This window comes from Notamacropus eugenii, chromosome 2, assembly GCF_028372415.1.
Source record: "Notamacropus eugenii isolate mMacEug1 chromosome 2, mMacEug1.pri_v2, whole genome shotgun sequence".
Classification (NCBI taxonomy): domain Eukaryota; kingdom Metazoa; phylum Chordata; class Mammalia; order Diprotodontia; family Macropodidae; genus Notamacropus; species Notamacropus eugenii.
This window is the reverse complement of record NC_092873.1, coordinates 51,370,084-51,397,869: the sequence shown is the minus strand read 5'-3', so window position 1 is coordinate 51,397,869 and position 27,786 is coordinate 51,370,084. Positions and strand designations below refer to the sequence as shown.

The 27,786-nt window shown below is 47.2% G+C and overlaps 1 protein-coding gene and 1 long non-coding RNA gene across 5 annotated transcripts; one reads left to right on the top strand and one right to left on the bottom strand.

Annotated features, from left to right (window-relative positions):
* Positions 1-404: 404 nt before the first annotated feature.
* Positions 405-25,454, top strand: SSC4D (scavenger receptor cysteine rich family member with 4 domains). Of its 4 annotated transcripts, XM_072640271.1 has the most exons (11): positions 405-483; positions 4,765-4,986; positions 11,436-11,471; positions 12,036-12,341; positions 13,659-13,733; positions 14,589-14,903; positions 17,260-17,340; positions 20,691-20,756; positions 20,918-21,229; positions 22,538-22,627; positions 24,058-25,454. In XM_072640271.1, exons 2-11 carry the CDS (start codon positions 4,875-4,877, stop codon positions 24,372-24,374), a joined length of 1,710 nt encoding a protein of 569 aa, XP_072496372.1. In that variant the 5' UTR covers positions 405-483; positions 4,765-4,874; the 3' UTR covers positions 24,375-25,454. The 4 variants fall into 4 exon arrangements, with proteins under 4 accessions (XP_072496372.1, XP_072496369.1, XP_072496370.1 ...); XM_072640268.1 differs by lacking the exons at positions 405-483; positions 4,765-4,986; positions 11,436-11,471 and having other exon boundaries at positions 11,482-12,341; XM_072640269.1 differs by lacking the exons at positions 405-483; positions 4,765-4,986; positions 11,436-11,471; positions 20,918-21,229 and having other exon boundaries at positions 11,482-12,341.
* LOC140523471 (uncharacterized) lies at positions 5,344-7,451 on the bottom strand. The gene is made up of 2 exons (XR_011973408.1): positions 6,469-7,451; positions 5,344-5,764 (listed from the first exon to the last, which is right to left on the bottom strand). It is a non-coding gene; the product is annotated as an uncharacterized lncRNA (long non-coding RNA).
* Positions 25,455-27,786: the final 2,332 nt, after the last annotated feature.

Genomic DNA, 27,786 nt, shown 5'->3' with positions numbered 1-27,786 from the left:
GAGCCAGGGCAGGTCTGCCTCGCTGAAACCTGAGCCACCACCCGACTTCAGCCCTCCCGATCTGTTTGGGATGTGTTCCTGCCTTTTGTTATCTCTCTCTCCTCCTTCTCCTTCTGTGTGGGGTCCAGGGTGTCATGCTGGAAGTGAGTGGGGATTTCCAACCTCTCCAAGCCCCCAAGCCCTGCTTCCCCCATCTGAAGAGGCGACCACTCGACTGGGGACAGATGAGCGATTTCCTTCTTCTCCTCTCTTCCTCTTTTTGTTTTTTCCTTCCATTTATTTTTGTAGAAAAAAAGCTTTCTGTATTTCCCCCACTCACCCATCCCTCAGTGTGGCCTCCCTCAGGTAGAGAGGAAGCAATGACTCCTCACTTGTATTGATTGATTTTTTAATCAGCAGCTGTTTCTAAGGGGCAGGAGGAGGAGGAGGGAAAAGGGGGAGAAGGAGGCGGAAGACAGATAAAGCTGAAGAAATCCCAGCAAGGTATGTACACTTTTATTCCCTTTTGGCCAGGGGGAAGTTAGAAGGGGCATTTGTAAAGTGCTAGATTTTATTGAACCCTTGAGGGAACCAGAAAGAAAACAAGTTTAAAGGCCTCTTCCCAGAGTTTGGGCTCTCAGGTATCATTCCGAGCTGGTGTAAAAGGCTCCCACCAATCATTGTTTTAGGCACTGCCGGGTCCCAAGGTCTTTCCTTTCTAACCTCGTCCTTGACCAAGATGTTTCTCAGTAACATCTTGGATCCATTATCGCCCAATCTGACCACAGTGTTCCAAAGTCCCATTGTTGGCACCATTGGGCTGACTGCTCAGGTCGTTCCTATAGAATCTCGTTATGCCTAGTGCTGTTGTTTCTGCCAGAGCCATTTAATAAAATTGGATTGGAGTGTACCTTCCTGGGAACCTGCTTTGATGACTCCAGAAAACTGAGCCTGTTAGAACTGGACATTGAGACTACTCTTTGATGAAAACGGGGGGAAGGAGAAGATAATGGGGCAGAAAGTATTGAATTTGGAGTCCCAAGGTCTGGCTTTCATTCTCAGCTCTTTCACTTACTGTCTGCATCTCCTTAGGCAAATCATTTCATCCTTGTCTGGGCCTCAGTTTTCTCATCTGCAAAATGAGACAGTTGGATTAAATGTTCTCAAATCCCTTCCAGCTCTAAATCTATCCTGATAAAGAGGGAGGTTAAAGGAAGAGGAGGAATTAACTTGTTCTCTGATTTACATGCTTGATATTATCATCCACAGTAAATTAAGGACATGGAAAAGCTATGTACAGACTTTTCCAAAAGGCATCCCAGCCCTTCCCATCTTCCCTCTTTCTTCCATTCTCAAGCCAGTAATTGATAATATCCTTGGGGTTGAAAGCAGGTGCTATGAGATATTAGGGAAGGGAGATGGGATGGCATAAGGGAGAACAGAGCTAGACTATCTACGACCAACCACACACACATACCTTGGTGGGGAAGGGAGCAGGAGCGTTTCCCTTACAAGAATCTGGCAATCTCTCCTCTTTCCATTGTATAGGGGGAGGAAGAGATGACCTGGGCCAATTCAAAGATTATCTTCTCCTCAGTGCCCTCCTGCTCCTATCCTTCCAACTCCCAGGAGGGCCCAGATGACCAAAGGAGGAATGAGGGAAGGCAGGTTCACAGAGATGGGGGTGACACATGGAAATGGGGACTGGAGGTTTCCTGCTCCACTCCTAGAGCTGGGTGCTGGAGAGGCTGGGTTGGGGCAGGAAGAGAATCAGCTGCCCCCACCCCCTCCTCCAGATCTCAGCTCCCATCTTTCAGCTACCCTCAGCTCCTCAGAAAAGAAGGGAGGGCCAAACCCAGAGGACAAAAGGCAATTATTCCAGTGGGAGGGCCTTTCCCTCTGCCAGATGAATGGAGTATTGAGAAACCAGTGCCCAGGCTAGGATCTGGCTTTCTGACTCCCCTGTAATCCAACTCTTTGTGGTACGGGGATTGATGACTGCACTGGTGGGATCCTGCCCAGCTTGGCCTCAGAAACCCTTATCCTCCCACTGAATTAGGTGGGAGAGGCAACTTCCCAGCCATGCAGAGGCTGCTCTCTGATGACACTTAGAGTGTTCAGTTGGGCTTCTCCTTCCTCTACTCTGCTTTGGAGTGCAGGAGGGAGGGATTTAGAGATCAGGCAGAGTCTTCCCAGGGCCCCTGAAATAATACCTAGTAGTCAACCATCTACTCTGTCTCAGGACAAGGCTGGCCATCAGCTGACCTGAGTAGAGTGAGGCAGCCTGCCTCTATCCCAAGATCCTCTTTGATTGGTGTGTAAATTAAAGTCCTGAACAAGGAAGCCCGGTGAAGCATCTGAGACAAATTTTCTCCTTTATCAGGTGTTTTCATCCTCTCAGCAACACTGCACTGTTTCTCAACAGTCTCTGCAACACTATGAGGCACTTATTTTTCTCTCCTTTTTTACAAAGGAGTCTACTGAGCTCTGGGAAAGAAAGAGATTTGCACAAGACCACAAACTATTAATTCAAATCAATGAAGATTTATTAAGTGATCACTATATTCTGGACATTGTACTAAGTACTAGAGATACAAAGAAAGGCAAAAAACTGTGCCTGCCCTCAAGGAGCACACAATCTACTGGGGAAGACCACATACAAACTATTGACAAGATAGATAAATGATAAGCTGGGGATTAATCAATTGAGGGAGGCACTGGAGAAGACTTCCTAGAAAAAGTGGGATTTTAGCTGAGACAAGAAAAACCAGGGAAGCCAGAAGGTAGAGAGGAGGAGGGGGAAAATTTGAGGAATGCTGGCATCATGTCTGACTCTTCATGATCCCATTTGGGATTTTCTTGGCAAAGATATTGGAGTAGTTTACTATTTCCTATTCCTTTAACAGATAAGGAAACTGAGGAAACAGGGTTAATTGACTTGCCCAAGGTCATATAGCTAGTAAAGAGTCTGAGGCTGGATTTGAACTCAGGAAGATGAGTCTTCCTGGCTCCCCAATGTGCCACCTAGCTGTCTTGGACCATGAACTAGGATGTGGATAAAAATGATACCTTGATTTTTACCAGCCTCTGAGGTTTTGCATTTTCATCCATTTTTATCTGAGAGGTGGCCCATAGGCTTCAGCAACCTAAAGTTTTTTGGCACAAAAAAACTTACCTTTAACTCACAATTCTCCCTCCCCCATCTCAGAATCTGATCTTTTTGCCCCATCCCAGTCCTGGCCATTGCTGTCTGTGGCCCACAGACATTTTGGATGCCCATAGAAAATTCTAATCTGGGGAGGGGAAGCCAGTGTTCAGATGGTAATGCAGTACAAATGAATGGAAGGCACTATGGGACAGTGGAGGAAGTATTGTTCTGGGGCCAAAGAAAATGGTTTTAAGTCTCATCTTTGATGTCTACTGCCTATGTGACCTTAGACAAGTAATTTGATTTCCACCAGTATGTCTATGAAATGATAGTGGGCAGAGGTCCTGAGATCCCTTCCACACCTAACTCTATGATCTCAACCAAAGCAGCCTCATAGTCCTCAGAGGAGGGGCCTCACTCTCAGTCTGCCTACAGACTAAAAGGCTTCTGCTATTTGTCAAGGGGGTGAGACTGTCAAGACTTTGCCCCCCTTCATCGTAAGCATCCTACAGCATCTAGTACAAGGTGGACCAAAGGGGAGTTCAGTAAAGATTTGATTGACTAGAGAAGAAATGGCTTGCCTGGAGACCATATATTTTTCCCTATAGTTCATTCATTCATCCAATCTTTCATTCATTCATATATATTCATATGGTCTCCTTCATTCCAGGCAGCTGGTGGTGCAGATGGAGCACCACACCTGCTCTGTGGCCTTTAGGGGCACAGAGACTCTAGAGTCAGGAAAACCTGAGTTCAAATATGACCTCAGAAACTTACTAGTTATGTGATCCTGGGCAAGCCTCCGTCTTCCTCAGTTTCCTCATCTGTCTAATGAGCTGAAGAAAGAATTGATAAGCCACTCCAGTATCTCTGCCAAGAAAACCCCAAGTGAGCTCACTACTAGAAGGCCAATGACTGAACAACACAGGTACTGAGCATAGAATGCACAGAAAGGGGAAGGATAGCTTTTATTCTCAAGGAGCTCACAATATAATGGTGGGAAATGAAACAAACACACAAAAACAATACATTCAGCTGTTTTTCACTCATGTCCAACTCTCCCTGACCCTATTTGGGTTGAGTGTTTTGTTTTGGTTTTTTGGTAAAAATTTTGCAATTTCCTTCTCCAGCTCATTTGACAGATAAGCTGAGGCAAAGAGGGTGACATGACTTGTCCAGTGTCACACAGCTAGGAAATATCTAAGGCCAGATTTGACCTTGAGAAGATGAGTTTTCCTAACTTCAGGCCCAGCTATGTCACCTCAGTGCCCTATAAACAAGATATATACAGGTTAAATTGGAAGAGGGACGCTATTAGCATTAAGGGGAACTCGGAAAGGTTTCTTATAGGAGGTGAGATTTTAGCTGAGATTTGCAGGAAACAAGGGAAGCCCAGAGGTGGAGAAGGGGGGGGACATTCCAGATATGGAGGACAGACACCTAGTGAAAAAAAGGGAGGCAAAAACACACTCCCTGCCCTCAAGAAGTTCATATTCTAATGGGCAAGATGTGAAAGTAATTATGTAGACCTGATAGCACAAGTGGAAGACTATCTGGGGTGGGGGCTGGGGACCCTGCAAGACTGATCACTACCAGGCCACAGCCTAACTCTTCCCTCCCTGCCCTCCCCTGGTTAGCTCGGATTGCCCCCAAGGCCTCATCCCAGACTTCCAGATGTTCCAGCTGTGACTTCTCCACTCCCTGGAGAGACCATCTGAAGACCCTCCAAATCCAAAGAGAAGCAGAAATGAGAATTGGTCCCTGCCCAGTTCAGACAAGCAGAGGGTGGAGACCAGAAGAAAGGAATACCGCCTGCCTTAACCTTCTCCCTGCCCTGGTCTTTCTCTTCCTACCATTGGGTAAGCCACTCCATCATGCCCCCAACCTGTCAATGTGAGATCCAGCTGTGGCAAATATTGGATCACAGCTGGTCTACAAGTACAAGGATCTCTAAGCTGGTTGGTGTGTGAATATGTGTGTGTATAAGCACAAAATACATATCAATACATATACACTTATATATGCATGTATACACATATCTATACAAATACATACATATGTGTGTATATATACATGCACACATATGTATGGCCTTCCCTATATTGACCTGAAATTTGCCCATGACTATCATAGATCTGGAGGTGGAAGGGACCTCAGAGACCACCTATTTCCATCCCTTCATTTTATAGAGGAAGAAATTAAAGCCAACCATAATAGCCAGCATTGACATAGCATTTAAAAATATTATTTTATTATCTTCACAACAAACTTGGGAGGTAGGGACTATTATTCTCATTTTACAGATGAGGAAATTGAGGCAAAGAGGCTTGCCTGGAGTCAGCTAGCAAGTGCCTGAGGCAGGATGTGAACTCATTGTCCTGACTCCTGGTCTAGCAGTCCAGCCAACATCACACAGGTAGTAAGCATCTCAATCTTCCAACTCCACAGGAAATGCTCTTTCCATTGAACTGTATTGTCTCCTGATCATACTTCTCTGTCCATTGCTCCTAGTTCTGTCTGGGACCAAGCACATGTCATCCTTCCACCACAAGCTTTTTTTCTTCAGTCATATCTGACTCTTCATGACTCCATTTGGAATTTTCTTGGCAAAGATCAAAAGTGGTTTGCCATTTCCTTCTTCAGTTCATTTTACAGATGAGGAAGTAAAACAGGGTGAGATAACTTGGTCAGGGTCACATACCTAGTAAGCATCTGAGGCTGTATTTGAACTCAGGAAGGTGAGTGTCTATCCACTGTAGCATCACCTAGCTGCCCCCACATACTGGCCCTTCAAATTCTAGAAGACAAGGGCTCAACATGGTATATGGATGAGTAAATACAAGATCATTTGAGTGGGGAGAGGGGAGGGATCAGGGAAGACTTAGAATAATTGAAAAACAGATTTAGAGCTGGAAAAGACTTACAAGTCATTCAGTTCAACTCTTTTATTTTACAAATGAGGAAACTAGTTGAGAAAGATTAAGTGAGGAAGAGACCAAGTGTGAGAGTGGATAGTATATGCTGAACTGTTCTGACACTTAGCAGATGTGTGAGGTGGACCTCAGTCTCCTCATCTGTAAAATGGGAATGATAATAGCTATGCTGAAGCAGCTGCTGCCTAGTGAATAAACAGCTGGTCTCTGATCCAGGAAGTCTTAGATTCAAATCTCACTGCCTCTTTGACTCTGGCTAAGTCCCTCAAGCTTTGACAGTGCCCTTTCAATTCTCCAAGATTATAATTTGCAGAGCACTTACTGCTTTTCCTTTAATCAAGTGAATTTCCTCACACCTAGGAAATCACTGGTCCAGTACAAAAATTTAAAAAAAGCTGTGGTACTAACCTCTCCATCTTGTTCCGAGTCGAAGTGGTTAAAGAACTCTGAAAGTTGGCAGTTACAGAAATCCGAGACAGCTGTGGGATCCAGCTCCTTCCTGTCCTCAGTGCCCCGGACCCTGTTATTGGCTGAAGAGGGGTCAAGCTTAGAGACGAAAGACTGACCCTCCCATGTCTGATGCAAGGAAGGACTTTTTCTGCCAGAGAAAGGAAGGGGAAAGTGAAATCTAAGCTTGCTTATCATCCTCCGTCCAAAAGCAGTGTTTTACTTGTTTCTTTGTTTTTTAACATTACCTACACTTCCCAGTATATTTACCTCTTTCTCCCTCTCTCCAGAACCATCCCTTATAACACTCACAAAAATCTGAACATGGGAGAAAGCACTTCAGCAGAGCTAAGCAGCCCATAACCAAGTCCACAATGGCATGGAACATTCTGCGTTGAGTCCCGCCGAGCTGAGAGAGGGGACTTTCATCAGTCTTGTCTCTAATACGGCTTCTCTCCTAGCTTCCCAGACAATCACCTTCTGGGAAATGTAGCGGGAGGAGAGAGTTCCCAGAAATACTGTTTGGGGAAAGGAGAATTTAGTCCTCGGGAGGGGCCTCCTTCTGGCTGGCTGGAAGAGGTCTCCCACAACCAATTCATCCCAACAGGGCTCAGCCCCCTGATGCTCCATCATCCCTTGCATCTTATTACCCTAGGGATCTAAAGAAGGGGACTGGAAGAAAATCCCCCACTCTGTGCCCTGGCCTCCCCACTTTGCATCCCTGAGAACGAAACCTGCAGCAACAGGTTCCTACCACAAGAGGGAGCTTTAGCTCCACAAACCATCCAAGATGTGTAGTTGCCGCAGCTTTAGAAACAAAGGGTTGGTTGGGCTGTGGCCAGCCCCTAGAGGCCCTGGGGTCCTTCAGAAGGTGTGGTATAATACTATTAAGAAAAATAAAATGAAAATGAAAAGAGAGAAAGAAAAAAGGGGGAAGGGGGATGAGTCTATCCAACGTAAGTCTAGAGTATCCTCATTGAATATCTTTCCATGATATAATTAAGTAAACCTGCTTTCTTTAACAGGAAGGAAGGAAGGGAGGAAGGGAGGAAGGAAGAAAGGGAGGAAGGAGATGGGCTCCAGTTGGGTTAAGTATTGAAAGAGAATTCATATGAACCAGACAGAGGTCAAGGAAGAAGAAATTCCCTCTCCTCTTCCCTTCCCTGGCAGTATGGGATGTATAGTAGGAAGATTGCTTTGTGGGAGTGGGGGTGTGTGTGGAAGAGAAGTGGATGGATGATCTGGAAAGGTTTAGAGTCATCCCATAATTGTGTTAGAAGAAACCTTTAGAGACCATCTAGTCCCCCCCCCCTCCATTTTACCTAGGTAACCTTAGACAAGTCACTCCCAGGGCCTCAGTTTCCTCATTTGTAAAATAAAAGGGTTGAGTTGGCTAGCCTCTGAGGTCCTTTCCAGGGCTAGGTCTGCAATCCTGTGAATATTTGAAAATGTGGCCAAGGATTTCTCCTGAGTTCTCAATGAATGCACGGGAGGCATTTGAAGTCACTTATAGAAAAAGCTGATGTTGTGGGACCCAGGGAAATAGCCTGCCCCCTTCCTTTGCCTCAAAATACCTCCCTTAATGCAGTGGAAAGATCACCTGATTTCAAGTCAGAAAACCTGGTCTCAAATCCTGATCTTGTCACTTATTACCTGTGTGACCTTGGAAAGTCATTTAACTTCTTAGCCTCAGTTTTCTGATCTATAAAATGGGGTTGAACTAGATGAGTTCTAAGGTTCCATTTAGCTCTAAATTTATGATCCTATGCCCTGGGTTTGAATTCTGCTTCTGTTTCTTACTAGCTGTGTGACCTTTGATAAATAACTTTCCCCTCTCTGGGCCTCAATTTCCTTATCTCTAAAATGAGGGCTTTGCTATAGTTCTGTATGGTATGATCCTCTGATCTCATGTTCCTTCCTCTTTCTGAACATCAGTTTTCTTATCAGGAAAAAGAAGGAGTGGAAGAGGGAGCCTCTGAGGTCCCTTCCAGCTCCAGAGATTCCTTTACAATAAGCATTGCTCTCTTGGGTTCTTCTTTTAAAAGTCACATTCCCTTCTTCCCTCCTCCTTGCCCTCCATCCTCTCAGGGAGTACACATGGGGTCCCCAATCCCTCATTGTGAACATTAGTGTCAGTCACTTACCTCCCAGACTTGGAGGTGGTAGAGCGAGAGAAGACCTAGGTTTGAATATGTGACCTTGAACAGGTTCTTCCCTTACTGCCTCAGTTTCCTCCTTTGTAAAATAAGGAGATAGCTGAATTAGGTAACCAATAAAGAGCCTCCTGATTCTAGATCTCATGCTTCTAGGACTTGAGACACTGGTGAAAAGAGGGGAGTAGAGAGGAAGGTGTTGATTAGACGGAACGGAAGGAGAATGGTTCACATCTTCTGGTCTTGGAGCAGAGTTTGGACAATTATGGAGCCAGGGATTGGAAGACTCCCACCTTTGGGCCAGCCTAGACCTCAGCCTATAGCTCCTTGGCCATACAAAATCAAGGGCACCCCCCTGAGAGGACCACAGAAAAAGACTTGGATAGAGGTCACCTAGTCGAATGCCTTTCGCTTTACATATGAGAAAATGGAAACCATTCCACTACAGTGGTGCAAAAAGCCCTGGTCTGGGGATTGTGAGCTTTGGGTATTAAGACCCAGCTCTGATCTTAACTCACTGCATGACCTCGAGCAGTCCTTTCCCCTCTTTGGATCTCAGTTTTCTATAAAATGGGATGATCGGATGAGATGATTTTGAATGTCACTCCTAGCTCTGATCCTCAGCATTGCCTTCCCCTTCTCCTGGGCACAAGTAACCTTTCCCCCCTCTGAACCCCTTACCCCTTGGTTTCAAGAAGCTTACACTGAGATAGGGGAAGACAGTGCACAAAGGACTGTTAGAAAAGAAAGGGTGTATGGAGATGGCCTGGGAGGGAGCTGGAGGCCTGCATGGGGCAGGAGAAAACCTAGGAGTCCAGGGTGGTTCTGGGACAGAATCCAAATTTCCAGCGAGGAGCAGGTGGAGATGAAGGATTGAGTGAAAGTCTGAAGATGTGGATTTTCAATGAACATAATTATGTAACTCAGTCACAAACTATGTAGCACCTCAGTGCCCCCAGGCGTGCTAAAGAGAACTTAGTCTGAAGAGTCAGCAAAGTAACTGCCTAAAAGCTGGAGACACAAAGCCAATGTTGACCTAGCCCTTGATCTCAGAGAGCTTATATTCTAGCTGGTGGGAAGGGCAACTCTACAAATAGTTGTAATATAAAGTGAAGGTAAGAAAGAGATCCAGTCCCAGATTTCTATCAAAAGCTGAGGAAGTGCTTTCTGCCAGGTTCATGCAGAGAAGTCTATGTGAAGGAGACGTTCAATTCCGAAATCAAGTTCATTCATTCAACAAATTCTTTATTGACTTCCTCATCCCAAGCCTTCCTCTACAGCTGCCAAAGAGCCAAAGTACAGGTCTGGTCATGCTAGGCCCCACCTACTTAATCAGCTCCAGTGACTCCCTCTTAACTCAGTCTCAAATATGAGCTCCTTAGTGTGGTATTTAAAACCCTTTGCAGTTTCCCTCACCCCCTCTCCTGCTGTTCCAGTCTTATCCCACCTTCCTCCTCTAAAATTCTAAGATCCCAGACAGATTGGCCACTCCATCCCCCATCTCCAGGTGTTTTCGCTCATTGTCCCCCATGCCTGGAATTGCTCTCCCTTCTCACCTTTGGCTCTTGGAATCTCTGGTTTCCTTCAAGATCCAGCTCAAAGATCTTCCTCTCCATGAGCCCTTTCTTGGTCCCCTAGTTATGAGTGCCCTTCTGCCAAGGTTTCAGCTGTGTCTGATGAAATCTCCATGACCCCTTTTGGGAGGTTTTCTTGGCAAAGATGCTGAAGTGGTCTGCCAATTCTTTTTCCAGATCATTTGACAGATGAGGAAACTGAGGCAAACAAGGTGAAGTGACTTGCCCAGGGTCACACAGCAAATAAGTGTCTGAGGCCAGATTTGAACTCAGGTCTTCCTGACTCCAGGCTTATGGCTAGATCTTTCTTCCTTATGGGAGGACTGTAAGATCCTCAAGGACAGGGACCGTTTCATTTCCATTTTTGTATCACCAAAACCTAGCTCAGAACCTGAACACAGTAGCTGCTTGATGAGCATGTGGTGTTTAACTGATTGGCAGGGCAATTGTCTTCGATCCTGTAGGAGATAACAAAGATGATTGAAGCCATATCTGGCTTGAAGGACATAGCCTACTGAGGGATACACACAAGTGATACTCTGGGACAGAATGGAGCCAGTGTCATGAGGGATAGAGCCAAAGAATGTGGAGAATTTAGATGAGGGAGAACTCACTTCTCTGGGGAAAGGGAGAAATCAGGAAAAACTTCACAGAGGAGGGTACTTAAAAGTGGCATTTAAAGGTTTGGGGAGATAATGATTTGGGGGAAACCATAAAGAGAAGGGAAAACAGTTCATTGGAGCAAAGGGTGTGACGTGTTTAAGGAGCCCTGAGTGCTCTCGTCTGTCTAGAACCCTGGGAAAAGAGTAGAAGACTGGACAGGTAAGTTAAAGGCAGATTCTGGAGAACCTTGCAAACTAAGGAGGTTGAACCTTATTAAGTAGTAAGCGGGGAGCCATTGAAAGTTTCAGAGTGAGGGAATGTCATGATCTAATTTGTACTTTGGCAAAATTGTGCTAGTGATTATGTCACCTATGCATTGGAGAAGGCAAAGACTGTTGGTGGAGGAGCCAGTTAGGAGGCTGTTCTAATAATCCAGGTATAGTTTGTTGATGCCTTGAGTTTATATGGTTGCAGTGGGAACAAAAAGGAGACATATGTGAAAGACAGTGGGTTAACTGTACTCAGGGAGCAGTGACACTCCTTGGTACTTTCCCTAATGGGGCAGACTCATCTGATCATCTCCTCCATTCTATTTCAGGTAGCACCCTGCAGCCTACTCCATTACCATTTCCAGGTAGGACCTTCTGTGGGGTGGGGTGGGGTGGGATAACAGGGTTCCTGCCTAGATAAGCTATGGGCCTCCCTTCTCCCACTCCAAACTGGCCCCCCACCCCAGGATCTTAAAAAAGCTATGCCTACCCCCATTTTATAGATGAGCTAAAATGAGTCCAAATAGAGGAAAAGATAGTGATTGAATCAGTGATAGAACCCCACTAGTGGGACTCTAAGGACAACCTAAGTATAAATGAGTTTGTCCCTTTTCATTCTCCTCTTTACATCTCAAACACAGAAAACCTGGTGGGTGGTGCCATGCTAAAGATATGGTTAGTTTTCTAATGACCATGGCCTAAATGGGGTGGAGTACCAAATATATGGATAGGAGTGGGAAATATGAATTTAGAAGGCCCCTTCCCCCAGGGTGGGATGGGAGAGCAGGGAATGGGATGGGTAAGGAGGTTCAGGAATCCCATAGTTTGGGGATCTGAATGCCTCCCAACCTTGGCCTGCTCTGGAAACTGCCCTCTGCCCTACCCCGAAGTAAGCTCCCTCCCCTCCACTGGCCCCCCTCTGCCCCTAGAGGTGAGGCTGGTGGGGGGACCCAGCCGCTGCCAGGGCCGGCTGGAGATCCTGTACAATGGTTCCTGGGGGACCGTATGCGATGATGACTGGGACGTGGTAGATGCCAATGTAGCCTGCCGCCAGCTGGGCTGCGGGTATGCCCTGCCCGTGCCCTTGCCCCTTGCCTTTGGCCAGGGCCGGGGCCCCATCCACCTGGACAACGTGGACTGCAAAGGACAAGAGGCGGCCCTGAGTGAGTGTGGTAGCCACGGCTGGGGTATCCATAACTGCTATCACTATGAGGATGTGGCTGTCATGTGCGACGGTGAGTGGGATGAAGAAGAAACCACAAGAGGGTATCAGAACCTTGTGGTCCCTTCTCATCTAACTGGGGACCAGCAGACTGGGAACAGAGAAGAGAGTAGGGCACTGTGGGAAAATCCTTGAACTGGAAGCCAGGGTTCACCCATGTTCTCATCCAGGTTCTACCATTACCTTGGGCAAGTCCCTTGACTTTTCCAGCCCTCAGTTTCTCTAGATGCATCATGATCATCAAGGACATACTAAAAACCTATTCCTTCTATTTAAGGCACTTTACTAGAAGCTGGAGATACCAAGAAGGTGCCTAAAGATTCCGTCTTTGGCCTCAAATACCTCACAGGCTCTAATGTTCCACATTTGAAACACTGATCAGATTCTTCTTAAAAGTCCTTTAAGAATGATTCCTCACATTGGAAGAGGACTTATAATTTGTTCTTCAGTTCACTCTGCTCTCACAAGAACTGTATGGGAGGGAAAGGAATTATTGCTTGCAGCTTATACAGAGGAAAGTGGGGCTCAGAAAAAAAAAGTGATTTGCCCATGGTCCCATAGTCAATTACCAGCAGGACTGGAATTTGAACTTGTCTCCTAATTTCCAATTGAGGGCTTGGAAGACAGCCTGGAAATTTGGGGTGCCAGAGGGCAGGGGGATGGATGAATAAAATGTGAATAATAAAGGGGTTCCTTCCCCCCTCCCTGGGAGTTCATGTTCTCTGGGTAATGAGCTGCCTTTTCCCCAGTTCTTCTGTTGCTCAAGAATTCTCCCCTCTGTTCAGTGTTTGCAGGGTACAGTTTCATCAGCATTTGCTAGCTCCCCTGAGTGATCTTAGTCTTAAAAAATTTCCAAGGCCATCTAGGGCCAAAACATCTCTGTGTATGTATGTCTCTCAGTCTCTCTCCATGTCTCATCCTATTTCTGTCTCTATGTTTAGATCTGCCTCTGTCTTTCTTTTGTCTCTGTCACCTTCTCCAACTTTCTTTTTCTCTTTGTTTCTCTCTGTCTCTCCTGCACACACACACACACACACACACACACACACACACACACACACACACACACACACACACCCCCTCACTTTTTGTTTGTGGTCACCCTTCCCTAGAAAATCTGTGAGACAGTGCTTTTGAGTTTTTAGAACCTGGGTCCCCCTTCTGACTGCCCCATCTGTCTCCCCCATTAAGATTCTAAGAAGCTAATATTTCCCATCCAGAGTTCCTTGGGGCAGGTAAGACCCCCCCCCCCAGGGATGAATACAAGATTCCCCCAGGACTCATCACAGCCATTCACCTCTCTTCTCACCTCAATGTTTTCCCTCCTCAGAGCTCTTACCAACGCTGGCCAAGAAAGTGTTAACAAGCAGAGCCCCCACCACCATCCCCCTGAAGAATGGGATAGGTAGGTATCTGGGGAAGATTCTCCTAGTTCCTAGCCTCCAGAGCTGGTTTTATTCAACCGTTCATCCAATGAACATTCAGTAAGTGGGTGATATGTACCAGTCACTTTTGCTTAAAAGTAAATATGCCTTGTCCTCAAGAAGCATATATTCTACTGGAAGATAAGCCAATTCCACAAATAAGACCTTGGCAAGTCACTGTGCCTCTGTGGACCTCACATTTGCTGTCTATAAAATAAAGGTGTTGGACCAGAAAGTCCTAGGGAATTTCTTCCCCTTTAGATCTATGATCTTAAGTAAATACAAAGTTTTTCTATTTTTAAATAATAAACATGAAGTAATTTTAGGAATGAGAACCAGCAACTGGCAGGCTTTGTAGATGCCTTGAGCAGGAAGTGGACATCTAAACGGAGTCAGCCCCCTGTACAGGGACTGGAATAATTCTAAGAGATAGAGATGGAGGAGGGGTGGGGTTCATCTGAGGTATGAGGGTCGGTCACTGCAAAGACATGGAGGAAAGATGGAATGTTTTGTTTGGGGAACATCAAGAAGCCAATTTGTCTGGAACATAGAATTCTAGAAAAGGAATAATGAGTAATAAGCCTGGAAATGATGTGATCAGAATGATGTTTTATGGAAGGTAATCTTTACTGGGAAGACTTTTTGGCCATGCCCTACCTACTTGGCTGGGACAGGTGAGGGTCCCGGGAAGTTGTGAATGGAAAGGGACCACTGGGCACTGTCTAGGCATTGTGATATATTGTGGATTGTCAGGACAATGCATAGAATGTGATTGTGGGCTCTAAGGTACATGGCATTATGGGTATAATTCTTTCCTATCCCTTGACCATTCCCAGGTGATGGCAGCATCCGCCTGGTGAGAGGCGCCAACCCCTGTCAAGGCCGAGTGGAGATCCTACATGGTGGTACATGGGGCACTGTGTGTGATGATGACTGGGGGCTCCCAGATGCCACTGTGGTCTGCCGCCAACTGGACTGTGGCAGTGCTGTGGCTTCTAAGACCAACGCCTACTTTGGCTATGGCACTGGCCACATCTTGCTAGACAACGTCCACTGTGATGGCCGAGAGCTGCGCCTGGCAGCGTGTCCTAGCCTGGGGTGGGGCATCCACAACTGTGGGCACCACGAGGATGCTGGTGTCATCTGCTCAGGTACTGGGAGAGGAGCGCTAATCAAAAACAAGCATTTTTTAAACATTTCCTATTTGCCAGGGAGACAACATTCTATTGTGCCAAACCCTCCATAATGTATTCTAGAGGAAAGAGGGCTGGACTAGCAAGTAAGAGACCTGGCTCTCAGTGTCAGCTCTGGCATCCACTTAACCTTGGGTGATTCACTTTCTCTCTCAGTCTCAGGACAGTGACATCTGCCATAGTGAGATGGATAGGATACTGGTCTTAGAGTCAGGAAGACCTGGGTTCAGATACCACCTCAGATATTGACTAGCTATGTGACTGGACAAATCACTTAAGCTCACTGTGTCTCAGTTTGCTCATTTATAAAATAAGAGGATTTGACTTGATGGACCCTAAAGTCTCTTCCAGTCTTAACAATAGGATCCTTTGATCCTGCCTCCCTTTCAGGGTTGTGAGAGTTAAATGAGATCACAGAATCACAAATGTCCAAGACACACTGGGTCTTAGGAACCATCCAGTCCAAAACCTTCATTCTGCACATCGGGATGATGAGGTTCAGAGAGGTTAAGTTACTTGTCTAAGGTCACACAGCTAAGAAATGACAAAGCTGGGATTTTCTAGTCTTCCGCTGGGAAAACCCCTTGTAACCATAAAGCGCTATAGGGATGTAAATGATTGTAAAAAAATAATCATAGCAATTATATTCATGATTATCTTGGTTTCATACCACAGGCTACTCCACCTCAAAGTCCTAGTGCCATCCCTGCCCTTTGAGTCCCTGGCACTGAGCCTTTTTCCTAAGGTCACACCAAAAATCCATTAAGCTTGTTTTTGCCAAAGTGAACTCAAGGTGAGCTTTCAGCATTTGGAGATGTGATCTGGTCCTTACCCACTCTCATTGTCAACCAGGTCCCGCTTCTTCCCAGATGCTACCCATCTTTCCATTCCTCTTTCCATTTGCCTTTTTTCATTCCTCTTTCCTTCTCTCCTTCCTGCTCCCTTCCCCCAATCCAAATTCACCCATCCTTTGAGCTGTGCCAACCCTAACCCCCAGGGCTCTGCCAAAGGGGCAGCCAGATTTCCCCCATGAACTACCTGCCCCTAGGTCTGGTGGTGGCATTTCAATAGAGAAGGAATAGTCACCACCTTCGCCAGGTTATCTGAACCTCCCCTGTCAGGGACCATGCTTTCATTATCACAGGAGTCTGCAGAAGGTAATGCCTTACCCCAGGGGAGTAAAAAAAAGCCTAATGGACATTTGGAGATCCTAGGGCAGACTGGTGCCAAATCCTTTCAGCAGGATTTGGTTGGGGAGGAGTGGTTTCTGAACCCTCCTGTCTATGGAAACAACAATCATTCTGCTTAGTGAAGGACTAGCCCCATAATCTCTTTATCTGATGGAGAGGAGGGAAGAAATGATCAAGGACAACTAGCCGCAGAGCATCCCTGAAGAGTGTGTGGGTGCTCTGGACACTGACTGTGTGAAAAGGGAGTGGCTCTGAATGGCTGAGATTCTGCCTCTGGGAAGGAGCTGCTGTGTGCCAGCCTAGCTCCTTCTTCCTCATGCGCCTTCTGTATTTCTGCTGGATCTGCTGATTACTGTCTCTAATGTTAATCAGCCCCTGGCATCCCTTATTAGCCAGCTGGGCACCATCTATTTCTGGGGCTTTGCCAGAGAGGGGGGGCATTGAGTTTCTCCTCTTTCCATGCTCTATTGCCCTAGACATGTGTACACACAAGAACTGATGGGTATAAGGCAAATAGGGACTACTGGGCTACTCCTGGGAGCGTTGAATTTGACCCCAAAAGTGTCCAACTCTGCTTCCCAGATTTCCCCAGTAATAATTCATGCCACTAATCTGGTGACACAAATCTACTCCAAAAGGTCCCAGGATTACCCAGAAAAGAAATAGAATGGCTAGAAAGCTGACCTCAGAGTGAGGAAGATTTCCTCCTGACATGCACTGACTGTGTGACCCTGGGCAAGTCATAGGCAACTAGAGGTAGAGCTAGAAGGGACCCTGAAGGTCACCTAGTCCAACCTCATTTTACAGAGGAGGAAACTGAGGCTCAGAGAGTCAAAGTATCTGACCCAAGGTCACACAGTCACAAAATATCAAAGTTAGAATTTGAACCCAGGTGCTCTGACTGCCCAGCTGGGGCTACCGCAAGTGAATTATTCTGTTCTGAAGTTGCTGTCAGTGCTCTAGGCAAATTGCAGGGAATGTATGGAACTGTATTGGAAGAGGGAGTTTCCACACTGGGAAGTTCCTACATGGATAAAATCACCGACCTTGGCAGGGCATGTCCCTTAACTGCTTCTTAGTCTTTGCAGAATCTCAGACCTTATTTTCTCTGATTCTTTTTATAGGACGCAGTGTTCCCACTGTTATGTCCTCACCATCCCTGGTCACCCGTGATAGCAAGGTCAGGCTCACTGAACCAGTCACAGGTAAGCGGGAAGAAGACAGCCTCCTGAACCCTCTGTGCTGGACAGCTCTGGGGCATTTCCTGGGTGAGCAGATCCCCAAGCTGTCGAGCCTCTGGGCAGGGCATTCATAGCTTAGTCATCAGTGCAAGGGTGGGTAGGTGTCAGAATTAAGCAAAAGCTTGATTATTTGGGGGAGGAGATGATTAACTTCTCCCCTAACCTAAGGAGTTTATCATTTAGTTAGTCAGTCAATGGCATGTCCATGGAAAGACCATAGGTTCTGATAAGTCTGCATTCCTGGAAGAGTTCAGCTGAGAAGGGGGGAGGGGAAGTAGGATCAAAGATCACTTGGGCTGCCATGATCAGTGAAGGAGTTCAGGGGAGGTAGGATCCAGACAGGGGGGAGTAGGTACCACCACAGGAGGCAGAAACAGTGAGAGCCCCAAAACCTGAAGGTAGAAATCTTCATGGGGATGGAAGGGAAACTGAGGAAAAGGGACACTTGGGAAGCATCAAGAAGACAATTGTAAAATGAAGGAGTGCGATTAGGTAGACTCTGAGGTCACTTCTACTATTATGTAATACTATAATTCTAAGTTAACTGGAATGGAGGGTTCGTGGAAGAGAGTAGTGGGACACAAGGCTAGAAAGGTAGGGCAGGGCTAGCTATAGAGAATACCCCATGGATGATAAGGACTGGGATTTTTGCAGATATCTGCCCACCTCTGGCAATATGCCACAGCTTGATGTCAAGTAACCTGTTCAGGATCACACAGCTAGTAAGTTTCTGAGATTGGATTTGAACTCAGGTCCTCCTGACTCCAGGGCCAGTACTCTATTCACTGCACCACCTAGTGGCACCTCAAGGGAGTTTTTTAAATGGTCCCTAACCCTGGAGGATGTAGGGTGTATTCAGAGAGGATCAGTACCTTTGGTGTGATGGCTGCCGAGCCCTTTTCAGGGCTCTTTCCACTTTCGGTGTCCACCTGTTCTACCCAATTCTCACCTGTGGCTCCAAGAAGCTGTAGCATGTCCAGAGGTCGCACCCCGGTAAACTGTTTCAGCAGAAGGGCCAAACCAGGTTGAGGGTAACTAAGGGGTCTCAAGCCCATTGTTGAGTTAGGGGGGGTATCTAACCCAAGCATGTAAAGACTTCCCCTGGTGCAATAGGCAGATGAGAACAATTTGTTCCAATGGCCATGAAGGCAGCTGAAGCAGGTGATGTGGAGCGCTTAGAGCTTCGTTAGACACTGAAGACGCCAAGGTCATCCACTGCATCCTGAGCCATCACCAGTCATCTTAACTTTGTCCTACCACTGGACTATGCTGACTCTGGAGGAGAGAGTAAGACTGATGACTTTGTGCAACTCTGCCTCACTTAAATCCAATTTATGCACGAACAAAAGACATTACCCATACCATTTCACTATTATACCTCAAAGTCCTGTGGTGACAGGCAAGTGATGAAGCAGCAGGTGAGGGTACGCTGGGAGCTGTAGTCACGACCCTGCACGCAAACGGCCCAGGCCATAGGGTCGTTTCTCACTGGAAGCAGCAGTGAAACTCGGCAGCCCCAAGTATCTGAGCAGCCTTTTAAGGATTGCACTGCTCACCTCCCGGTGTGAGGAAGGGGGCTAGAAAAGGTGCCCTAACGTTGTCTGCTTACCCAACCCAGGTGGGGAATCCCACTCTGCGGTGGTAACACAAAAAAATGTGTCCACCCCAAATGTTCACATGGACTATCTGTGCCCAATCTGTGGTAGAGCATTCCGAGCCCATTGGTCTGATCAGCCACAGTCAGACACACTGAAACTTGACTTTATCATGGTAATGTCATTTTGGTCCTCTTTGAGAACGAAGGACAACAATGAACCAACTCTGGAGGGAGGGGCCGGTAGCACTTACTTCATAGGATTAATGTGAAGATGGAATGGAATAATCTCCCATTATTAGAATAATTATTAGGATAATTATCCCATCATCCCAATGGGATAGCCTTAGAGGGTTGTATAAATGTGAGTTAGCCTTACCAAATTAAAATAATTACAACAGGATAGGGGACTAAGGTTAGAGTTTGTATTTAGTTAAATTGGAACCCACATTGGGATGGGATTAGAACCTGGGGCTAAAATTAGGATTTCATGTGGGCTTGAAACAGGATGTGGAGTTAGGGTGGGAACACAGTGAGGGTTTGAGGGCTGGTTTGGGAGAGCATTGAAGTGAGCAGGGTTAGGTTCGAGTGTGAGGTTGGGGACATTAGAATGAGGCCAAATTTGAGGGTGGGATTAGGGTTGGTTTAAAATAATAATTATTTCAACCACAAAAACAATGATTTTATTCACCTGCACAATAGTCTATAGAATATTGAGTATGAAAAAATAATGGATAGTGACTTGTCCCAGGACCATTTCTAGGTGATGGTGATGATGATGAGGATGGCTAATATTTATATATTGCTGACTATATGCCAGGAACTGTGCTAAGTGCTTTACAATGATTATTTCACTGGATACTCAGAACAGTCCTGGGAGATAGGTACTATTATTATCCCCACTTTATAAATGAGGAAACTGAGGCAAGCAGAAATTAAGTGACTTGGCCAGGATCATGCAGCTAGGAAGGCCAAATTTAAGCTCAGGTCTTCCTAACTCCAGGCCCAGTGCTCTCTCCACTGTATCACCTAGCTGGTAGGGACCTTTAATTGGGATGTAGAATTCCAGAGGACTTATTTGGGATCTCTCTCTGACTTGGTCCCTATGGAACCAGGACTGAGAGGTGTTCCCCAAAGTTTTATGATGAGATCCTGGACTCAAGGAAACTAAGAAGGACATAAATGGATCATAGATTTAGGGTAGGAAGGCATTTCAGAGACTGGTCCAGCTCTCTGGTTTTATAAATCAGGAAACTATAAGGTTAAATGCTTTGCCCCAGGTCACATGGGTGGTAGGTAAAATGGAACCCAGGACCTCAGACTCTAAAGTTGAAACCCTTTCCACTACCATGACTGTCTCTAGATAATAATGACAATTATCAATAGGGCAGCTAGGTATAGTAGTGAATGGAATCCAGGATGGGGAGTCAGAAACATGTGAGCTTGCCTCCTTCGTTACTGGCTAGGTGAAGCTGGGGTAGGGGGAGGTTAAGGGGAAGCATCTGGTCAGGAGATAAAGGATGGGGTTGGATGAGGGTAGAGGGCTAAGGACCTAGGCTTTACCAGAGATTGTTTTCAGGATTCTTGCTTGGTAGATCTGTCCTTCAGACCCGTCTCCGTGCTTGGTCCCTATCCTATGCCCATGATCATGATTAACCCCTGGCAGGAAGCCAAGGGGCCTCTTGCTTCCAGAACCTTCTCAGGCCTATGGTCTTTTCAGTAACAGAAGCTGCTGTGGAGCCCACTAGGGAAACCATCATCTTTACCATGGCCCCAGGAAAGAAAAGTAAGTGAGTTATTCAGGGCTGGATGAAGGCCAGGGAGGGGGCAGTTCTGAAGTGGAGGAGCTAGGGGAAATCCTTAGAAAGCCAAGCCTTGGGGGAAAGACTTGGGGTGGCATGGGAGACTGTGTCTCTGTCCTACTCCTGTCCTACTCCTGAATGCTAGGTGGCCGCCTCCGCCTGGTCAGTGGGAATGGCCCCTGCCAGGGCCGAGTGGAGGTTCTCCATGAAAGCCGCTGGGGCACAGTGTGTGATGACGACTGGGATTTTGCTGATGCCCAGGTAGCATGCCGGGAGGCGGGCTGTGGGCGAGCTGTTGGGGCCACCGTCCTGGCCTACTTTGGCTATGGGAAGGGCCCTGTCTTGCTGGACAATGTGGACTGCACGGGCATGGAGACCCGCCTGGCAGACTGCTTCCATTTGGGCTGGGGCCAGCACAATTGCGGACACCATGAGGATGCTGGTGCCATCTGTAGGGGTGAGTGGGAATGGGGTAGTTGGGGCTAGGCCCCCACAGAGGGTGGAGAGGGTATAGAGAAGAGAGGCACTAAACCTTTGGGGTCTGAGAGAGGAGGGAAGCTCTCAGGGCTCATGGGAGTGGAAAGGGGGAAACAAGATGGAGGCCAACCCCAGAAAGAAAGCTTACTTAGATACCAAGCCTGGCTCTTCCTTCATGCCTGGCCTGGCTTTCTGACCACACCAGCATTTAGTGTCTTTTCTCCTCTTCCTTTCAACCAATTTTCTCTCCCTTCGGTCCCTGGAATTCAGGTTACTCTACCCCCATCACATTTTAAAATTCTCCCCTTGCTTAAAGGATATCTAATTATGAAGAGGCAGCCTCATTTTCAAGATGCTCAGGATCCATTTCTCTCTCCCTTTCACTTAAACCTGTGATATAATGGAAGGGGGACACAGAAGTGTTGGTTGAAGCCTAGGCCCAGAGCCGAAAGGGACCTCGGAGGCCAGCTAGGCCTACCCCCTCCTTTGATAGATGGAGAAACTGAGGCCCAGGGTGCAGTGACTTACCCCAGTTCATACCAGTACTAAGCATCAGTGGTGACATTTGAACCCAGCACTGTTTGGGGAGTCAGGAGTCCTGTAATTGATTCCTAGCCCCTCTATGTGCTACTTGTGTGACTCTAGACAAGTCATTTCCCTGTCTCTGGACCTTAGTTGTTTTTTTTTTTTATCCATTCAAGGGGTGTGGCCTAGATGGCTCTAGATCCTCCCATCCCAGCTCTTTACTTGAGGTGAAAGGGAATCTCTTCTGGCTCAGTTCCCACAGACCCAGGACTGAGAGACATCCCCCAGGGATGGGGGCTCATGGGGAGGAAAGAGAGAGGCAGCTTCTACCCTTTTGTCAAGAAGAGTAATTTTAAGGACTCCATATCAGGAAAAATGGTGACCTTGGGAAGAGATCTCTACCGACCTGTGGCCGCAATGCACTGCCCACCTCATAGAGCATTTCCCCCCTTAGAATCAAAATTAGAGGCATCAGGGCATATAGCGCTAGGCCTGGGGTTAAAAAGATCTGAATTCAAATCCAACCTCAAATACTTAATATGATGCCCCTGGGCAAGTCGCTCGACCTCTGCCTGCCTCAATTTTCTCAAAGTAAAATGGGGATATTTTTAGAGCTCTTAGCATAGGGTCTAGCACATAGTAGGTACTCAATAAACATTTATTCTCTTCCCTTCCCCCCTTCCTGAATGCTGTGACTTCCTATTCTGCTCTAAATGGCCCATGTTTCTTCCTGGCCCGGCCACTTGGTCTTTCTCTTTCACAGAGCCAGGGGTAGAGGAGTCAGGACAACAGGTCTGGCAGGATGTTCCTGAGACTACAACAAAGGTGGTAGCCAGTGTCCCTCCCAGGGATGGTAAGTGGGTACCCCAACCTGGTCCCCCTCTGCCTAGACTAGAGGGTGGTATAATGAATAGTGAATTGGGCTATGATTCAGGAGACTTGGATTCAAATCCTTCTTCAAACCCTGGACAGGGTCTATTTCCTCATCTATAAAATGGGCCAGTCAGGCTTCTAGGGGCAGCCCAGCTCACAGCCTACAATAATCATGGAGTCCTAGAGAAGGGGACTGGAAAGGGGCATAGGGATGGCATATAAATGATAGATTAAGCCTAAAGAAACACAGGTTCCCCAAGAGTCTAGTGGGGGAAATACACACACTTGTGTTGACCACAAGCTCAAGCTAAAAGTGGAACATGGCAGATAGGAGAAGTCACTAACAGAAACCCTGTGTTCAGAATGAAGGGTAAAGAGTTCCACTGTATCCAAGCCTGGTCAGGCCATGTGGGAATTTTGTGTCTACTTCTTAATGTCACATTTTAGGGAGGAGTTTTGTCATTCAGTCATTTTCAGTTGTGTCCAACTCTTTGTGACCCCATTTGGAGTTTTCTTGGCAGAGATACTGGAGTGGTTTGCCATTTCCGTCTCCAGCTCATTTTACAGATGAGGACACTGAGGCAAACAGGGTGAAGTGACTTATCCAAGGTCATATAGCTAGGAAGTATCTAAGGCCAGATTTGGACCTGGCCTGGCACTGTACTACTTAGCTGTCCCCTCCAAGAATATATTGATCATGTAATATGGGGATCTATTGAAAAAACTAAGGATATTGAGCCTGAAGAAGAAAGCATAGGGGAAAGTTGATATTAGCCTACAAAAGTTTGAAAGACTGTCGTGTGGGAAAGGGATCAGGCTTCTTCTGTTTGCTTCCCAGTGAACAGAACTAGGGATGTTCTAGAATCAGTCAAAAATATCAACAAGCCTTTCTTAAGCACCTACTATGTGCCAGGTACCATGCTAAGGGCTGCCAGTGATGAATTCTTCAGGCAAGAGCTGAACTCAGCTGCCTCTAAAGTTTCTTCCACCGCTAAGATTCTGATTTTTCCTATTAATTTACACTTGTTAATAGATTTTTCAAATATCTGTCATCTCTTTTCCACATATTTCTTCCATCATACCTGAGACTCCCTAAAGACAGGAGCTGTGTCTTTCCATCAGACTGGGGGCTTTCAAAGGGCAGGAAATGGGTCTCCTTGCATCAGGCGAAGGCCAGGGGTGGGGGGTTGCGGGGAGCAGCAGGGATGACATCTTGCTTAATTCTTGGTGTGTCCCAACTGACAGTGTTCTAGGGCTTGGTTCCTGGGACACAGATTGAGGGTGAGAAGTGGGGAGTTATTTGTGCTTTGTCCCCATTCACATTGGATTCCTCATCTTCTCTCTCTTCCTCTTCCTCTCCTTCCTTCTCCTCTTCCTCTTCCTCTTCTTGCCCCTTTACCTCCCATCCAGGACATCTCCGCCTGGCAAATGGCAGCCACCGGTGTGAGGGGCGGGTAGAGCTGTATCTCCTGCGTCAGTGGGGCACTGTTTGTGATGATGCCTGGGATTTGCGGGCTGTGGGAGTGGTGTGCCGCCAGCTGGGCTGTGGGGAAGCCCTGGCAGCCCCTGGAGAGGCTCAGTATGGCCCAGGCCAGGGCCTCATCCTCCTGGACAATGTCAAATGTCGTGGCAATGAGGCCTCCCTGCTCCGCTGCTCTCACATTCGATGGAATGCACACAACTGTGACCATGCTGAGGATGCTGGGGCCCAGTGCCAGCCACGGTGATCCCTCTCATCCCTGCCCTCCGGTTTTCTTCCCAGCAGCCCACTCCATAACCTTGTGTGCAAGAGCAAGGCTCCCCCAGGTCTCCAGCAACTCTCAATGGGGAAGGGCTCTCACTGATACCAGGAGTCCCCTCCTGGGGAGTGAGGACAGAGGCCACACACATCCAGACAGTGCCAGCCAAGAAAAATAACACCGCATTGGAGTTTTCATCCATCACATCATCCTTCACAAACTCATTTCACATCCCTGGGCCTCAGTTTCCCCCATCTGTATCATGGGAGAAGAAACATCTCCACCCTTCTCTAAATTATTGAAGGATCCTGGTGGGGTTACAGTGAACTCAAAGTCAAGATGCATACAAAAATGAGAGGGATGCCTTGGATCCTAGCAATGCTTCCCCCTACCTGGGATCACTGGGGATGGTGACATGGTCAGATTCCCCTCCTTTCGAGGTCTAAAAGCCAAAGATCATCAGGAATTCTGACCATCACTGGGGGAAAGGACCAGGGGGAGGTGTGAGCTCCATGGAGTAGGGCTTCAATGGGGTCTTAGCCTCAACTTGGACACCCTTAGGTGCTTCTTGGGGAAAGACCCTCCCCCTCCTAAGATCTCCCACCTCAGGACTATGCTTATCTTTCTCTGAGAAGGGGCAGCCAGACATACCCCCTCCCCCCACCTCCTGCCTGGGTCTTTCCCCCCCTTCCAACCCCAGCAAGAGCCCTCACACATGGTGCTTGGAGCATGGTGGATGGGGATCACAGTGCCTTCAATTCTGGGACAAGGGTGTCAAAGGCAGTGATCATGGCTGTATAGTGCTCTCTGTCCCTGTCTCAAAGGTCCCCTCATCAGGTGCAGAGGAGGAAAATTCTCTTGTCCCCAAGAGGAAGGGGAAACTCAGGAGCAGGGGGGTGATTTCTCTATCCCTTGGCATCCTTTCCTCCTACAGGGCACAGCACCCACCTCCCTACTGGGCAAGTCAGTAGTCAGGGGATCCTGAGTCCCCACACCACATAGGGATTCTGCATAGTCACCAAGTTAGAGTCATCAAGTAAATAAAGGATTTTGTTCTCATTCTTTTAAGTGAAATCAATGTTTTATCATCAGTGGGATATTCCTTGTAGCATCCGATTAAAAGCCAAAGAAAAGGCTCTTTTAAGTTAACGGGGCCTAAACAGTGTCTGAAAAGTGTAAGGGGTGGATGACTAAGAGTTCCAGTCGGCAGAAGGGCTGCGTATGTGTGCACATATGCACGCGCACACACACACGCACACACGCACATGCACGCACATACACGCACATACACACACACACACACACACACACACACACACTCCAGCCTATTTGTCCATCTGGCCTTGGTCCTTGGAGGCAAAAGGCTATACTAAATGCCTGTATTCTAGGAATTTCCAGGGGTGTGGTCCCTGCCTCCCACTGAATCAGGGAGCAAAGGACACACCGCCTATACCTTCTGTTGAGGAAAAATCATGAAGTTTAGGACAAACTCCACACGCAGGCAGAGCAATGGGCTACTCTAGAGAACCTTCCAATGACATCCTTTCCAGGGGTGGGGAACCTGTGGCCTTGAAGCCACCTGGGGCCCTAAAGGTCCTCAAGTGCAGGCAGGGAGGACTATAAGTCAAAGGGCTGCACTTAAGGACCTAGAGGACCACATGTGGCCTTGAGGCTGCACCTCACCCCTGCTTTAACCTGAGCCCCCAACCCAGCTACCTCCCCCCAAATACTGACCCCTTATCTGGGCCTGTTCTCATCTTCTATTTTATTCTCCTTTGTGTCCCAGTCCTGCCCACCCTATAGGGCTCAGTCTACATATCATGTTCCTCCCCCTGTCACCCAAGTTTGCCCTGATCACCCTAATCTTTTATATTGCCCCCTCTTTATCCCTTCATCCTTGGGAGCTCTCAGGATTGATTTTCAAAAGGGTAAATCACCCTAAAGTCAGGAGGGATGGTTACTGCTCTGCATCTCTTGTTCTGAAGATAAAATGAGGTGATGACTTGGAGATGCTTTGTCAACCACTTCATCATTGGCTCTGAGCCCCCATCTCCACTGAGCTAGATCCTTCAGTCTGAAATTACTTCCTACTGACTTGCAGAAGGCATGGAGAAAATCCTCATTCTCTCCCTCTCCCTTCACCAGGTACCTGGCTGTATCCCTCTTCCTCTGGGGCTCTCAAGAAAGTCCTCCTTCTGATAAGGTTGTAGAGACCATTAGGTTTTCTCTGCAGCTGGAACTCTTCACCCCAAATACCTTCCCTTTGGGAGGCTATAGGAGCCATCCACTCCTGCCTCTCCCCAACCTCAACATACACATTCTCCCAGGCAAGCGCTCCAGGTGTTCTGGACAGAGGCAAACCTGTGTTCATCTGAGGCCTTTCCTAAATCAGCCAATGGCAGATGTGTGACCCTAGGAAATCACTTAACCTTTCTGGGCCTGCTTCCTTCTCTATAAAATTAAGAGGTTGGATTAGTGCTAAAACTATGAGCCTGAGTTCAGTACATCCATCCTCCCTCTCCCCTGCAACCTCTGCTCTCAGAAACACTGCCTGCCCAGTCAGCCAGGTCAGCCCAGGTCAGCCCAGGTCAGCCTAGACTAGCCCAACCCACTTCCTATCCAGCTCTGGCTAGACTTTAGCTTTGTTCAGCACTAGGGAGGAGGAGAAGAAAGGAGGGAAGGATGAAAGGAAGGGAGGAAGATAAGAATTCTATGAAGGTTATTTTATACCTTCTCTCTCCTTGTTCCCCTAGTGGTTTGCAATCTGGATAGAGACCTCATTTTCCCATGAAAATAATTAGACTGAGAGAACTTGCCTCTGTTTCTCTCCCTAGCCTTCTCACTTTGGGAAAGGGAGTAAGTCCCTTTAAGCCGGTACTCAGGCATAAACCCTTCTCTTCTCTACTATTTCTCCTCCAAAGACAAGGAAGCATGGTGTGTTTTTGACTTGGAGTCAGGAAAGCCTGGATTTCCATTCTGCCCCTGTGTGGCAGCTTGGGCTAAATCAGCTGTGTGATCTTGGGTAAGTCATTTAATGGCTTGTGCCTCAGTTTCCTCATCTGTAAAATGAGGGTGTTGGATGACCTCAGAGTGCCTTCCAGCCCTAAATGTATGATATTAAGATTCACAATATCCAGGGATATTGTGTCTGCCTCAAGAGATTCCTTGGACAAACCATCTCAAAGGTCAGCCAGAATTCTGTCCTCATTATTCCTCTGAAGGGGCCTCACCAGGCAATCCCCAGGCCTTTGGGAAGCTAGAGATACTGGAGTCCACCATTCCACTTCCATAAATTTCCCCCATATATAATGGGCAACCTAGGATCTCCAGCAGTCAGGGGGTTTGACCTCCAGACCCTCTGGCCCCTCTCTCTACTGTCTCCTGCTCCTTCTGGGCCTGG